Source organism: Mus musculus, chromosome 1 (assembly GCF_000001635.26).
Source record: "Mus musculus strain C57BL/6J chromosome 1, GRCm38.p6 C57BL/6J".
Lineage (NCBI taxonomy): Eukaryota > Metazoa > Chordata > Mammalia > Rodentia > Muridae > Mus > Mus musculus.
Genome location: NC_000067.6, coordinates 57,839,118 through 57,855,604, shown reverse-complemented (window position 1 = coordinate 57,855,604; position 16,487 = coordinate 57,839,118). Strand labels below are relative to the sequence as shown.

General features: G+C 44.2%; 1 protein-coding gene across 15 annotated transcripts in view; it reads right to left on the bottom strand.

The window, feature by feature from the left end:
• Spats2l (spermatogenesis associated, serine-rich 2-like) overlaps positions 1-16,487 on the bottom strand; it is a 174,297-nt gene that overhangs the window by 92,794 nt on the left and 65,016 nt on the right. For 12 of the 15 annotated variants that reach the window (XM_017322123.2, XM_006496210.4, XM_006496217.4 and 9 more), the window contains one exon: positions 81-141. In XM_017322123.2, coding sequence (XP_017177612.1) covers positions 81-141 — 61 coding nt within the window. Of the gene's footprint in view, positions 1-80; positions 142-9,921; positions 10,231-16,487 lie in introns of those variants that run through there. The other 3 variants (XM_030242309.1, XM_006496215.4, NM_001164566.1) reach the window with 3 other exon arrangements.

Genomic DNA, 16,487 nt, shown 5'->3' with positions numbered 1-16,487 from the left:
CATTATAACCACGTTTTTACCAGCAGGTATATATTAACTAGTCTGCAGTTTCTGAGAGTTAACATACAGTAAGACCTTACCTTCTCTTTGATGTTCACATGAGTGTTGAGTTCAGCCATCTTCCTTCTAGGGGTATAAGCCCTATAAAGAAGGGATAAAAGAAATGGTTAATGCTTCAAAGATGATCTCCAAAGTGTCCTGTTGTGGTTTGAGTGAGAATAGCCCCCCACAGGCTCATATATTTGAATGATTAGTCTCCAGTTGGTGACACTGTTTAAGAAGGTATGGCCTTGTTGAAGAAGTTATATCACTAGGATTGGGATTTAAGCTTTCAAAAACCAATATCATTCTTAGTTTTCTCTCCCTCTGTCTCTCTCTCCCTCTGTCTCTCTCTGTCCCTCTTCCTCTGTCTTTCTCTCCCTCTCTCTCCTTTTCTCCCTCTGTCTCTCTTTGTCTCTCTCCCTCTGTGTTTCTCTCCCTGTGTCTCCCTCTCTCCCTCTGTCTCTCTCTCCCCCTCCCTCTCTCCCTCTGTCTCTCTCTCCCCCTCCCTCTCTCCCTCTGTCTCTCTCTCCCCCTCCCTCTCTCCCTCTGTCTCTCTCTCTCCCCCTCCCTCTCTCCCTCTGTCTCTCTCTCCCCCCCTCCCTCTCTCCCTCTGTCTCCCTCCCTCTGTCTCTTTCTCCCCCTCCCCCTCCCTCTCTCCCTCTGTCTCCCTCTCTCCCTCTGTCTCTTTCTGTCTCTCTCCCTCTGTCTTTCTCTCCCTCTCTCTCCCTCTCTCCCCCTCTGTCTCTCTGTCTCTCTCTACCTCTTTCCCTCTGTCTCTCTTCCTCTCTTTCTCTCCCTCTCTCTCCCTCTCTCCCTCTGTCTCTCTGTCTCTCGCTCCTCCAGCTTGAGATCATATATAAGCTCCCAGATTCTGCTTTGGCGACATGCCTGCCTGCCTGCCTGCTGCCATGCTTCTCACCATGATGATCATCGACTCACCCATAATAAACTCTTTCTTCTATTAGTTGTCTTGGTCATGGTGTCTTAGCACAGCAACAAAGAGTACCCAAGACATTCTCCCTACTGACATGGTAAACCATTCCATTCAGCCCTGATTGTAAGTATGATCTTGGAATGGAGAAATACTTTCCAGTTCAACATTTCACTCAGGTGTGTTCTAAAAGCATGCTATAGTAACTCTGGAAGGCAATGCATATCTTTTTATCCATACCGTATTAACACAGAAAATGACACAGAGAGGTTGGAATGAACCCTAACTATGTTTCTTCTTATTATAAAAAAGAGAAGAATGGGAAGTAGTCAAAAACTGAAATTATGTCAATTTCAAATAAGCATGCTTATGGCATTCCTCATTGTACCATCAGCTGCCTTAGTTACTCTCACGTATGTGTTAGGTCTTAGTTACTCTCACGTATGTGTTAGGTCTTAGTTACTCTCACGTATGTGTTAGGCCTTTTGAGCACAGGTGGGCAGTACTACAGAATGAGCCATTAAAAATGGCTGCAACTGTCTACATAAGATACAGTATTCTTTCTTTTCCTTCTATGCAGAATGCTTTTATCTTAGTGTGGGCATTTCTTTTCTGTCAACTTCATCTTAGCTCAAGTTTCTTTTTTTTCTGACAGCTTTTCTGACAGCTACAGTTGGCACCATCCTGGCCTGCTCTCCATTGGCACACTTAGCAATACACTGCAAACAACTTCTGGGATACATGTGTGCTCTCACCACATCTTCTGAACACTGTGAGTGCCCCATCTCCAGTCTCAGTGGACCCTGGACACTGCTCGCCATCTTTCTCCTCCTAACGCCAGGTCTGCACCTTTTCTGTCTGTGGAGGAGCTCCACTCTGAGCTCTGTGTCCCTAACAGCAATCAGAGGTAGTTTGTTTCTCCTATTTGGCCAAAATCTTTGACAATTATTGTTGAAAACATATCTTAAGTCTTTAATAGTTTTGATCTTTTTGAGATATAGTAGAAATGAGTTAAATTCAATGACAGATTTGTCCAGAAGTCAGCATCGAGTCATTCTCTGAACATATACGGCCTGTTTACATGACTTTTTTGTCAATCAAAAACCAAGGAAACACTTTCTTGTGTTCTTTCTGACTTTTGGCATCAAGCATCCCTACGTCCAGAGAAGACACATGTATAACACTGTTTGCAAAAATGTTTTTGATTTCTTCCACTTTCTTTTAAACCTAGGTCTTAAGTAAAATATAAATTTTGATTTAATACCTTTTGCCAGTTTTTGGATGAAAGCTTGACAATATCCATTGTAGACTCTAGTATCACTTCAATTATTCTCAAATAGGAATCTGTTTAGACATATTATCAAATTCTGGAAACAATCAGGTTTTATTTTTAGAACTTTCCAAAGAGCGCTGCCAACTGACATGTGCATTTGGGCATGCTAGCCAGAGGCCCTGCATACTCCCTCCCGGGAAGGCGGTTCTCGAAACTTGCTTTGCACAGACAGCCACCCCACTGAAAAATACCTCTTACCTCTTTCGTTTGGCAAATGCTATGCCCCCAAAGTTGGCATGAGGGAGACAGCAAATGTACTAGCTGGCAAATCAGACTTCCACTTTTTTCTGGCTTACTCCTGCCCTTGAATGGTTCCAGGAAACAATTATTCTCTGGTTGTCTCTAACAATGAACAGGGAAGCTGGGCAGGGATTTTCTGATTATAGCCATGGAAAGTGAAACCTTCATCGGCACTATGCCTGCAAGACATCTACAGAGAGGGCACTCAGCAGACACCAGTTTGGTTGTCTTATCTAGATGGAAGTTCTGGCATTACGTAAACATCTCCGGTTACCTAGCTTTTTTGGGTGTGTGACTGTGTACATATGGGCGGGTCACTAAGACATACACATACAGAGCTACGCAGGAAGTGAATGGTGACACCTGCTTTGGTGTCATTTGATAGGAAAAGCCTGTGAGCCAGAGCTACGCCAGCTGGCTTTTCTCGACACATCTACTTTTACCATTATAGACCTGTGAAACCTGGTGGAAGAAGTTTGGTTTTGTTTTGGCATTTGGGCTTTAAAGTTTAGATTTGATATGTAGCATTTTCTGAAGCTGAAGAGTTATAATCCGTAGGGGAGCCAGGGAGAGATCCCAGTGAACAGATGTTCCTAAGTTCTAAGAAAGTGGCACCAGTGCTGATGGTAAGATATGTTCACAAGATAAGGCTCGTGCATGACACCAACACACACACGCACACACACACACACACTCCTGCTTGGCAATTTCTCTGCTCACTGACCTCACAGTACAATCCAACAGAGGCTCTTCTTAAGTACTAATGCCAGTAGGATTCTGTTTTTCCATGAAAGGCAATACTGGCTACAAATGTGGATTGGGGCTATGTAGGCTTCTCAGATGTGAAGACAGGAATAATGGTAGGAGCTGGTCCTCACCCCGGCCCTGTGTGAAGGGCTTCCCCTGCAGGGTCTTCTTTCTGTGTAGATTCTAGTGTCCCTTCCAAACCACATCTTTCTGTTGGCTGGTATACACTAGAAGGTTGGGAAATTGCCCAGATCTCCAATTATAGAAACTAATTGAAGGGCTTCAAGCTAAACAGATCAAAATTTTACTTTGCCTTTAAAAATTATGAGTTAAGTCGCTAGCTACGAAGTTGGGTTCTACTGATCAGGATAGCCGCTGGGGGCACCATGGGCTGGTGAGGGAGAACTTCGGCTTCACGCTCACACACACACACACACACACACACACACACACACACAGACACACAGACACACACACACAGACACACATACACACACACACACAGAGACACACATACACACACACACAGACACACACACACATATACACACACACACAGACACATACACACACACAGACACACACACACAGACACACAGACACACACAGACACACACATACACACACACACATACACACACACACAGACACATACACACACACAGACACACACACACAGACACACAGACACACACAGACACACACATACACACACACACATACACACACACACACACACACAGACACACAGACACACACACATACACACACACACACACACACAAGTGTTTGCGCCTTTCAGTTGGTGCTGTCCTGCCTGGTGCTCAGAAGCACACTTGGCCTCTGCAATGCTTCGTGCACCATGGGAGCAGACTCATTCCTGTCTCCTGTGAGGATGAACTGTGTTGTGGCCTCAGCCTTTGAGACTCTGTTTCCTGCTATGAACTGCATCTGACCAGTCAGTCTCTTTAATCTCAGCCTTGTTTACTCTCGATAGTAAAGGAACATGCCCTCCAAGAGACCCATTTTTACCAGCCTGCCTATGACAAAGGCCAGCATCCAACCATGGGAACCGACAGCCCCACAAGCTGCAGACAGAAGCCTTCAGTGTTGAATTGGTCCTTTGGTGAGTCTTTAGAGACAAAAGGTCTTCCCAATTCCTCTAATCCTTGCTTGGTTATGACACCTGGTAGTGTATTATGGATCAATGTGATGCATGATTCATTCCTTAACATTTGTTGATCACAAGAGCTTCAAGTCTACAAGGCAGAGAGAACTCTGAATTCTTCAAAGAAAAAACTCTCACTTGGTTTCTAATTTTTATTAGCACTTGAAGCTATTCTTGGAACAAACAGTGTTACTGGGGCCTAACTGTAGGCTTGTACCGCATATGGCACTGGTCAATGGTGAGCTACATACAGGTTGGCATATGACACACATGTGATCTGTGGAAGAGGCTGCACAATATAGACATGTGTACATGTACTCCATGATGCTTGTACAACAATGAAGTTGCCTAATGATTTTTCCTCAGCATTGGTGTTCTGAGACATAACAACTGTACTCTAGTCTACGAAACCGTGTTCCCGGCCAGTCTATCAGCCAGCACAAAGACGCCCCAAAATCTAAATGCTGTTATTCACGTAGCGTTTCAAAAGCTTAGTTAATGTTTTAAGATTTTTTTTCTTAAAATTATAACTTGGATAGCTATAATACCATTTTAAATATGTTTTATCATATATTTTAGTATATACCCTAGACAAAAATAAAGACCACGAAAGTTGTAAAATACTTATTAGGCAAAGACATCAGTCACAAAGGAAAGAATTCACCACTTTAATATATCATCTCCACACTCCTCCAGAGTAAAATTAATAAAACATAAATATGGTTAACACGGACCACTTCAGGCATGAAGTTCTATCAAACTGAAGTACCCGCTGAGTGATGCCCTTACTTAGCATGCCTTAATGCCATTCTGAAACCTGCGAGCTTCCAAACAAAAGGAAACATTTTTATGAGAAATAAAGCCGAGTAGTAGGAATCCTGACAAATATATTTACCTTAGCATTTCTAATTGGCATAATTCAATGAAGTTTCCTGGGTATGTCAGTGTGATCAACTGCCTACTCCCAAGTTCACATATTTGTGTTTCTCCTGCAGTCATGGAAACAGGAAAACTTCCAAGAGTGTCCTGAGATGCCTGGCTGATTAGCATTTGCCCTGGCTCTCTGTGGAGGCCCTGATGGGACTTGGTTTCACTTTTGTTTCTCTGGAACCCAGGATGGCTCTCCGGTTTAGTTTCTTGTTCTCAGGTTGTTCACACTGTCTGAAGTGGCCTCGGAGAACCAGAGGTAGCCAGGAGAGAAACTTAAGAAAATGATCTTAATGACTGCTACTGAGGCACAATTTGTAAAAAAACAAAAACAAAAACAAAAAAACATAACAATCAGACTGTTTATCTGGGGATATTGCTAGAGTAATAAGTTATCATTGTGAGTGGACAGTAAGTGTCCTAACTTCATGATGGGACAGGTTAGAGACCCTTCAGGTGTCTTGCCTAATGACCAGAAACTCCTCAACTGAGGTATTTGGAAAAGAGAGGTTTGGGTGGTCCAGAGGAGCTGAGGTTGTGATTGAAAAACAACTGCTCTCCAGCTCGATGTCCCATATAGCTGCTCTGGAATGTGCTAGAAATATAAAATAGTTCCAGGAATTTACAGACTTAACACAAAAAGAATATAAACTGTCTCATTCATATTTTTATATTGCCTGTATGTTAAAATAATAAAATAGATAAGTTAAGCAAAGCATAGTACCCAATTTTTAAATCCATTCCTTTTATTTATATATTTCCTTTAGCATGTCTACTACAAAATTCAAAATCGTGTCTGTGGGCATGCATATGTTCTACTGCAAAGTACTGTACCAGAGCAGTGGTTCTTGGGGATGGGGGTTCCCCAAGGAATGTCCTCACCACTGAGGACTTGTTAGAAATGCAAATAGTCTGCCACATGACAGACTGGGTGACTCAGGAGCTGGGCTGAGGGAGAAGGAAGGTGGCAATCAGGGTTTCAGCCAGGCTCATGGTCAGAGACCCCACAGAAGCCTGGATGGATAAACAGGGTTATTTCCTACGAACTGAAGCGTGGTGCTTTTGCTAAGGTTATCAATATCATTTAGCACACTTACAGAGAGCTCGTAATGTGTCAGGACTCTGCTACATCTAGACCCAACTCATTTGGTTTTTGGGTTATTTTTTTTAAATTTTTATTTATCCCTCTTAACTTCGAGGTAGAAACTAGAACTCGTTTCATTCTATACTTGTGAGCACTGAGCACAAAGAGACTAAGTCAAAAACCTGCAAAAAGTTAAGAGGACCGAGACTCAAACCGAGCCCTGCTGCCTCAGCTCACAGTAACTGTCAGAGTTCGGGGACTCTGAACTATCGTACCAACAGTCTTGAAGGTCCCACTTTTTGCCAAAAGAATGTCCACCGGTCTTCCTGAATAGGAACATCTTAAGAGACATCTGCAGTTTTTCTTAGTTCAGGGCATGCTATTACCTTTGAAAGACTGACTCATTTCATCTTCCACCTGACATCCATCATCCCAGAGCGACATGCAGTAGGAGTAGATAGGAAAGGAGCCAGGCTTGGGCAGGGGAGCTGAGGAAGCCGCACTTGTCTGTAAAGGATGCCTTTCATCCTGACAGGGCCTCATGTAGGCCTGGCATGTGAGCCTCAGGTCTCTGAGTGCGGAGAAAAGGTGGATGTATTCAATGACCTTTACAGTCCTTTGTAGCTCCTGGGCACTGCAAGTCAGAAAAGGCACCCGGAGTTGATGGGGACTCTTAGAGTGGCGGGAAGCTGACCATTCACCTGCAGAAAGGGCACGGGCTTGATGTAGCAGGCTACTTCTCTATGTAGATCACCTTCCAACTAGTTCAGAGACTCACTGTCCAGTCTTCCATGCACAGTGGGGTGCTTGCATGCCAACCGAGGAGGAAAATACTTATTCTTTTGTGAAGTGGAGAGTTGATCTGCATTTACTACCAGGAAGGGTTCCTCTTGCCTGAACTTCCCTCTGGTGCTCTGGGCCAGTGTCACCTCTCTGCACTTATTAATTATTGAGGTCTCAGATTTACAATCTCATGGGTTCTTTTTTTTTTAAGTTCTCATGCTTTTAAGGTTGCGTATAGAGCCCTGTTCCTTAGAGGAAATTCTCTTTGTTAAGAACGAGGATATACAAACAACGAGACAGCATGGTGACACAAATATGAATTTTGTAGGGCAGTACTTCCTTGGACATTTTTGTTTAATTTGGAGGAAAAAAACCCTCAAGGTTGCATTTTTATTCAAAGACACTTCAATGTACTCAACCCACTGTTAGCACAGCTTCACTGAATAGCATTTTAAGGGCAAATGTCAGGAAAAAATGTTCACATTTAAAAGCTTTGGCTCAGCCTCTTTTGAAAAGCAGGGTTAGCCTTTCCTTTAGAAATGTCTCTGCCTACTAAATTCTTTGTGGGGGGAAGAAAGAAAATTGAATGTTTTATTTAAACAGGTCATTAACAGTCAATACTTATTTGAAAAGGCCTGCTTTCAGAGGCAGATAAAAGCCTCCAGTCACTTAGAATATCACTTGAGCGGATCGAGGGCAGGATGTGCCCATGCGAATTTCAGACCTTTCTGGGAGAAATGTCTTCACCAACAGACAGGTGCTCATGTGGGCAGGAGGGTCCTGTGCCTCTGAGTTCCCCGTGGACGAGGTGTGGACAGGTGCTCATATAGATGCAGGGTCCTGTGCCTCTGAGCACCCATCGACATGGCGTAGACAAGATATGTCAGGGCCAATACAGAGCACCCTGCATGACAGGCCCACTTTGATTTTCCCCTTTTGCTAATAGTCCCAGCACATGCTTATGAGTGGAGATTAACCATTTTTGCATAATGTGCCAAAGCATCCATCTCCCCACCCCCACCCCATCCCCGGCTGAGCACAAGGGGAAGCTACAAAGCAGAGGGCAGTGGAGATCAATGGGGTGATCCCAGCTGGTGCAGGCTCTGAGCTGAGGCTGCACATACTCTTTGAGTTCTATTAACATTCATCTGTGGCATGGGTTTTCCATTTAATTTAAAATATTTTGATTTCACAGGTCTTTGATGGCTAGAGAATATAAATAAATGCCTCTCTCCAGAAGCAACCTGACACTGGCGCCTATAAAGCCCCACTTTTGATGGCTAGGCTTTAAAACAAACGCGTTTCCATAGAGATGCGGGGTGACCTGGACCTTGTACAAGCAGCCACTTGTTTCAGGATTTCAATTACACGGGGGTTCTTTTAAGATGCTGTGATGTAAACGCCAGTTATTAAAATAGGCTCGTCCTCAAAGATGCCTCTAGAAAGGCCAGTGTGAGAAGCAGAGAAGGGGGTTCAGAAGACACCTCCCCACTCCATCTCAAAGCAAGCCACAGGAACTGTGTCCACGTAGACCACACAGGTTTTCTTTTCCTTCCTTCCCATTGCCCACAGGACAAATACCAAATCCCAGAGGGCTTAAGACAAGAGCTTTACACAACTCTTTACCCTCCAGAGCCCAAAATCTTAGCACAAACTCTCCTCGAATGCTAAAAAAGAAACACAGAATGCTTTCCTTCCGTCCACCATTAACCACCTAGAGGGGCAGGCCTCGGAAAGGGCAAGGGTTTACCTTCTTTGTCTTTGACCATTCATTTAATACCAACAATGTATCAGGTCTGTGGAGGATGCTGGGAAGGCTCAAAGCTAACACCGAGTGAATGCTTATCATCTTCCCTGAGAATTTTCTATGCATTTCCAGGTATTAATTAATTTTATCCTCACAACAGGCTTTATGCTAGACGAAGTTGTGTTCTTGTCAACTTCCTATTAGAGAAACTGAGATGGAAGAACAGAGAGGCAAGGCACACAAGTAAGCAGCGCTGTTCAGTTGGGATTTGAACTTGGATCTCTGGTCCCAAAACTCCTGTTCTCCAAAGAGTTGACAGATTCAGTGATAAAAAGACTTGTGGTCACACAAGCTCAGAAAAGAATGGGATGTGGGAGTGGGAGAGGACACTGGAGTTGAAACTGTCGAAATCAGAGCTCTACAAGGAACAACTGTGGATTCCATCTGTACTAATGGTGAGGCCCACCCAGGCCGCTCACAGGTTTGCTGTTGCAGGTAGCAGGTAGCTTTTTTCTAGTATCCACCCCAAAATATGGCATGGCTGTCCCAAAAGGAAACAGAAGACCCTTAACTAAACGTAGTGAACGCCTACAGGTACACAGCCAATTCAGGAAGGCCGGCTCAGTTGCTGCTGAACAAATTCTCAGTACAGAAACCATTGGTTACTCAGAGTGTGTTTCAGTTTCAAAATCTCCTGTCCAACCAAGGCACAGTAGTACTTCTTCACATTTTAAAAAAATAAATATCAAACGACCTTCTCAAAGCAGCAGAGAAATCCTTGTTCTTGAAATGTCTCAGGCAGCAGCTGGATTAGAGCTTGCCTCTTAGAACCAACCTGTCTCTCTTGGTCCAGCCTGTTTCCCCCCCATCCCCCCACCAGCTCTTCCTAAGCAGTCCCAATCAACCAGCCTTGACTTACTCTCAAGGTTCAGCTTCGGGCTGTCAGGCATAGATTAGTCCAGCTACTTGCTTCTTCATCAGCAGTCAAGCAGCCAATTCTGTTCCCCCACGGGCCACTTTTATCAACTTTTGTTTACTGTGACCAGTAAGTCACTGCAAGAGTGACAAGGTGGAGCCAGGAACCGGAGTAGCGGCAGGATCTTGGGTGTGTCTGATTAATCATCAATGGACTAGTGGCCTCGGACACCCAAGCCTGAGAGGGCCTCCCCTACTGAAGGCGTCCTTTCATACAGTTGTCCAGTGTCTCTGTCTTCATGCCCATGCTACTGAATGCCCAGCTCTTCCCTCTTCTTACCCTGGGGATGTAGATCCATAAAACAGAACCTGCAACCTTTACACTGGCTGTGTAGAGGCCGAGAGCCAGTTCAGGCTGGGATGGCAGTCACCATTCCAAAGGTCAGTTGTAGGTATGATTGTCTGCTAAGGGCATCTCATCTTCCCCGAGACACTAGGAACGGCTTGTTAATCAATGAGTCAACTGTTCTGGCACTATACCCAGAGGTAACCATTTCTAAATCCTGTGTCTGGTTCTAGACCCAAGTGAAAAATGTGTTAGCTAACCTAGCCTTCAGTGCTATCATGAAAAAGGGTCAGATTCCTGCTCTTTGCCAGTGAAAGACTAGTATAAGGAGCATGGCTTGGGGTAACCATTCGGAAGCTTCTTGTTGGGTCCATTTTTACCTGGGTCCATTCTATTCATGTTACCCAGTTTGCTGCTTTGGTTTTCTTTAGAAAATTAAAATGATCTAAACGATCATCTAAATTATGAGCTAAAAACGATCTAAACTAAACGATCTAAACTGAACTCTGCAGTCTTTCTGATCAGGCTCACTTGACCCTAGCATTACAGCCTACCAAGTTAACCACAAACAGGTGTAGTGGGCACAGAAAGTCACTCTTCCAGAAGGGCTACTATCACCCTAGAGAGGAGCCACCTACCAGAAGGGGTAATGTCACCCTAGAGAGGAGCCACCTACCAGAAGGGGTAATGTCACCCTAGAGAGGAACCACCTATCAGAGGGGGTACTGTCACCCTAGAGAGGAACAACCTACCAAAGGGGGTACTGTCACCCTAGAGAGGAGCCATACCTCTTTTCTGCTATAAAGAGTCTTATGATACAAATAAGTAATACTGAACTCCAGCTCTGCCTCTGACTGAATGGGGGGAGGTGAACAGGTTATGATAATAATAGCTAGCAGATAGCTCATTGGGAGGTAAAGCAAGAGCAATAAATTCATATTTGTAAAGTGACTGCAGGAGTACCTGGCACACAGAAAGCTCAATAAAAACACTACAAAGGAATATAATTAGGTTTTGCAGTCTGTGTGTTCACTTTCCTGGGGCCCTCCTTTAACAGCTGAGAACCTCAGGCTCCTGACTCTATGGTCATGCACCGAGCCAGCGGTGGCACTGGCTCTCAATACCCAAGCTTCTGGTCACATATGTCCCTTGTGTGGCTCTACCCTTCCCCCATTCCACTGAGGCTGCCTCCTGATCCAGACAGACTAGGGCAACCCTAGAGAGGAGGATGTGAGAATCCAAGGCAAGGCATTACTGCAGTATGCTAACAGGCTATAAATGTCTACATCCCCAGCGTTTTAAAAGCTTCAGCTCCATCAAGTCCCCTAGTGCAATCCCTCCTTTCGCAGACCACACCCCTTGTGCATACTTGTCCCGTGGCTACTGTTGTCAGCGCTGTTTTAGTGACCAAGCTCTTAACTTCAGCTCTATCTTTAGAGAACAATATACAGATACCATGCAGGAAAAGCAAAGTCTAAGTAAAGACTGTAGGCTAAGTAGGGGACAGTCTGGAAATCACTTAATCTTCCAATTGATTTCAAGTTCTTGTATAAAGGTAGACACAAGAATGCATGAGGTTAGTTCGAGTACCACTGCAGCTAATACTCACTCTGATCACCTTTGATATGCTCAAAATTCAAGAAGCTGTATTTAAAATCTTAGGAAAACCCTTTTCAATTTCTAACAGTAATAAAAATAAATCTGTCGCCTGAGTTATGGTATAATGAGAAAATTAGTAAATACTTAGAAAGTGATACGCATACATAAGACAGAGGTAGGGTCAATGGATCTCCCCTAAGAAGTCTGTTTCTTATCCTGTTTGTCTTTTGCTTGAGTGTGATGTTTAACACCTGTCACTGGCTGGGTAAACAAAAAAGATGTGGGGAAGGAAGAAATATCGCCTTATGTCACTCTTCCTTTCTGCCGAGCCCTCAGTTTTCTATTTACAGTTTCTGACACTTAAGACTGGGATCTCTCTTACTCTCAGTCTGGGTGGTGGTAGTGTATGCCTTTAATCTCAGCACTCAGGAGGCAGGGCAGATCCATGAGTTCAAGGCCAGCCTGGTCAACAAAGTGAGACCCAGGACAGCCAAGGCTACACAGAGGAAACCGTGTATCCACAAAACAAAACAAAACAAAACAAAACAAAACAAAACAAAACAAAACAAAAACCAAAAAGACTGGACCCTCTGTTGACATGAACCTTAGAATCAGCATTGTCACATGTACTAGCCACACCACAGGAGCCTCTCTGTCCCCACCATTCTGTCAAACTGACACTCCTCCTAGTCACTCTGAGCGTCAAGGTCTAAGCATAAGAACCACTGCTTTCCATGCCTCCCTTCCCGGACTCCACTGTGTTTCCAGGAAGCTCCCTTAGATTAAAATTTGTCCATTCTTTGGAATGTTAGGGACAAAAGTCACTTCCAGCCACTCAGTGCAAACATATTTAACCACGACCATCACCATTACTCGAACATTATGTGCCCATGTAACATCCGCACAACTGTGCACTTTTGCTGCTGTTGATGCTTCCGTGCCCTTCTGGGATCTTGGAAAGTTTTTCTTTCGGCCTGCCTTATTTACTTCCGACATTTAGAGGACAAAAGCTTAAAAGCAGTCACGTTCTCTTCTTTGTTCTGAGCTTGGCCTCCCCTGGGCCTCAGCTCACACTCGTGATGCTGAGCGATGGGACGCTCGTGATGGGCTATGAGCCTCAGCCATAGGTGGCTTCACTCCCGCCCCCAATCATAGTTCTAAAAATTGAATGCACATCAAATATTGAACAGGTCTCTCGGCTAAATAGACCATATATTACTTTCCATCAGAAGACTTTGGTTAGTTACCCAATCTACCTTAAAGCAATTCTGAGGTGTACATGTATTAGGTTTTGGTCACACGTTTGATGAAATAGATCCATCTTTCAGTCTCCATTCCATTTGTACCTGTTCTTGGCAGATTTGCAGGGGCAAGCAGTCAGGGGTGATGTTTTTACTAATGCTAAGACTTCCATCGTGAAACACATCCACCATGCACTTCCTGTTAAGTCCGACCCTGCCGTTGTTGGCTGGGTGTGTGCTCCTATACAATTGGCAACTTCTTTTTGGATAAGGATGTATGTTGTGTGGTGTGCAGATGTCACAACTCTGATAAACTGGAAGATAACCAACCAACCACTAAACAAATCTCTATGAAAAGATGATTTCTAGGGGTTGGGGAGATGCGGTTTTAATTCAGCTGGCTCTAGCCAGAGGGTCCTCAGGGAGAAGGAAACCCTTTTTGTACTTCCTCGGGGCAGTCTCAGCAAAGATGGAAAAGGCACTTTGAGTGAGAGTGTCAAAGCAAAAGCTCTCTGGCAGAAACAAATGTGTCATGGGTTGAGACAGAAAGAAAACCTGCCTGCCTGCTAGTGTCCAGATGTCCACTGATAAATATTTATTGGTGATCTCCTGTGTGCCCCTATCAGATGCAGTTTACTTAACTGTAATGCAGTCCAGCTTTAAGGTTGGCTCACAGAGGGAGGTAAGACTATCAGGCAGCAAGCACTTACATGACACAAGACAGCAGTGTACAAGGTGTTAGGTGGCATGGTTTCAACTACCTGCTTGTGCCTAAGTGAAGGCCTGGTTTCATTTTGTCCTGTAGCCAACAGAGATCACTTGTCATTCCCACTTGCTTCTCCCTTATTGCTCATCATTTTTGGTTACAAAGCTCTGATGCCTCTATTTCCTGAAATGCTGAATTGAAAGCTAGGCTTTTTTAGGTTACTGATTTCAATACGATGCCCCTGACTTTTTACTTTACCAGTTTACTGATGTTGTGTGCTTTAATCTAATATCACAGATCTCCGAAATGACATCTTTACAGCCACGTTTCACATGTGGGAAAGCAACATGTGATGTATTGATGATGTGGGAAAGCCAAGCACAAGCCTTGGTTTTATTTGCCCCTGGACTCATAGACTGGGAGCTGTCCTACAGTGAATGTGTAATTTACCACACTCAGGCTTGACAAAGAAGTCACCAGGCACGGGAAGGACCTTCCTGCTCTGCTAAATGCTTCTCTCATGAGCACAAGAAGTATTAAACATGGGAAGTGCCTGAAATCTAATCTAGGCTTTCATCTATTTGTGAATGACTACCAACCAATCTTGGTTCCAATTTCATTTCAAGCTTTCAATGATACAGGCTTAGTTAGAATGAGGCCATTTTAAACTCACCATTAAAAACCAAGTAGGGACCAAGGAAAGACTATAAAGATATTCAGTGCTCTCACTATTATGAGGCATCTGGAAGATCCTGAAGCCATGCTACACAATGGAAAAACATAAATTTGGCTCCGACAGTCCCCTTCACACCTCTTGACAATCAGTCATTTGCTCTACAGAAACCTCTGGCGTCTGGCAGGTCCCTCTTGCCTTCACAATACTGATCGTTACTGGCCATTTTCATCTATCCATCCATTCATTTGTCCATTCACTAACCTTCAGCCAAGCACTTGACTCTGCACTGAACACTGATCACTGTGCTAGGGATACAACAGTGAACAAGGCAAACCACCCCTCCTCCACACCACACTGGGTGACCATTTCTATTTCACCAAACCCTTACGGTGCTTTACAAGATAATACTATTAGCTCTGTTTTATTGATGGGAACTAAGGAACTAACAGGTGAAAGCCAGGTTCCAAAACCTGTCTGTAGCAAAGCTAGCATTAAACCTGAGAGTCACTCCCGTGCTGGCGACCATTCCATTGGCACATAGAGGTAACTGTCCAATATTAATCTAGGAGGCTCATAATAATAAAGATAGTTTAGTATTTGAAAGCATTATGATCATAAATGGAATGTTCTGGTTAAAAAACAAAAGTCAAAGAGGTAAGAAAAAAATGTTCTCAAACTCTCAGGCTTTCTGTGAACTTTGATCTCGGATGCTCTCCCCCTTTCCTTCCTGTTGTATCTGGTATCTCTGAAAGAAAGAAAAGCTGCCCTGTTCTGACACGTAATGTGTCAGGCAGGGGCTGGTTAGCCATTCGAGGGAGATAGTGAAACTTCACTTAGAGTTCATGAAGATGAGGAACTCTTGAGAGTCTGGTGACTTCAGGGTCCCAGGAGAGGCAGCAGCCATCCCTTTGAAGCCGCTTCTCGGTCTTTACCTGCAAACTCTTTACCTTCCCATGAGGCATGGAAATATTCTCATCCCCAACTTTGCTATGCTTTGTGTGAGCTTCAAATGAAAGCTGAAAGCCAGTCCCAGCCAGCTGATCCCCAGCTGGTTACTCCCAGCCCTCAACCACTTCCTTTATGCTGTTTGCACCTGGAAATGTGAGACAGCCGTGGAAAGAAGCCGCCCGTAGGTGGAGCCAAAAAAGTCTCAGAAACCATGTCCTCATAGAAAACAATTTGCGACTCAACCCTCTGAAGCCAATATAAAGAGAACTGTCACCAGAGGATACAAAACTTTCTGTCAGGCAGTTCTGCAGACGTTGGTTTGTTTTGTGGTCTAGCCCATCTCTCAACATCATTAGGACTCAACTTTCCTACAAGTTGGTGCGGCGTTGATCAGTGTGCATCCTTCACTAGTGAGAAGAAGGCTACTGCCCACTCTTAGGGAATCCAGGAGTCTGCAAGGACCAAACAAGCCCTTTCTGCTCCACCTGTCAGTGAATTCCCTCCTCAGCATCCTCATTTAGTGGCCACCAAGGTCTTAGTCAGCAAATGCAACCACAGTGGATTCCCTAGGCCTTCTAGGAAGCATCGTCTGTGTGGGCAAGGCACTCTTGGTGACAGTTAACCACCTTGTTGCAGTTCCCAGGCAACGTCACAGGCCTGCCTTCTGGAGGTCCCAGCCTATCCGGAGGTCCCAGCACTCTTCCCAAACTCAGCTTATCTTAAGTATGCTTCTTATATTCTAGTACAGAGTCATTCGGATAATAAAGGATCTTGGAACTGGAAAATATAAATCCTTAAGTTATTTTTAATGTAATACGTTTCTTCTCATCATACCTGTAGGTATTTCTTTTGAAGGGATCACCTATTTCTTGTTCATTAACCCTATATCTTTAACTTTGTTCAAAATGCTGCTTAAATATTCTGAAAGGCACAGTAGTGGTACTTACAGCCTGAGGGTAACCAACTTCAGGCCTGAGCAAGAGGAGGGAATTCATGCCTGACAGTATAAATTTAGCCAACTGCCTGCATCTGGTGAAGCCATAGAGCCTAGATG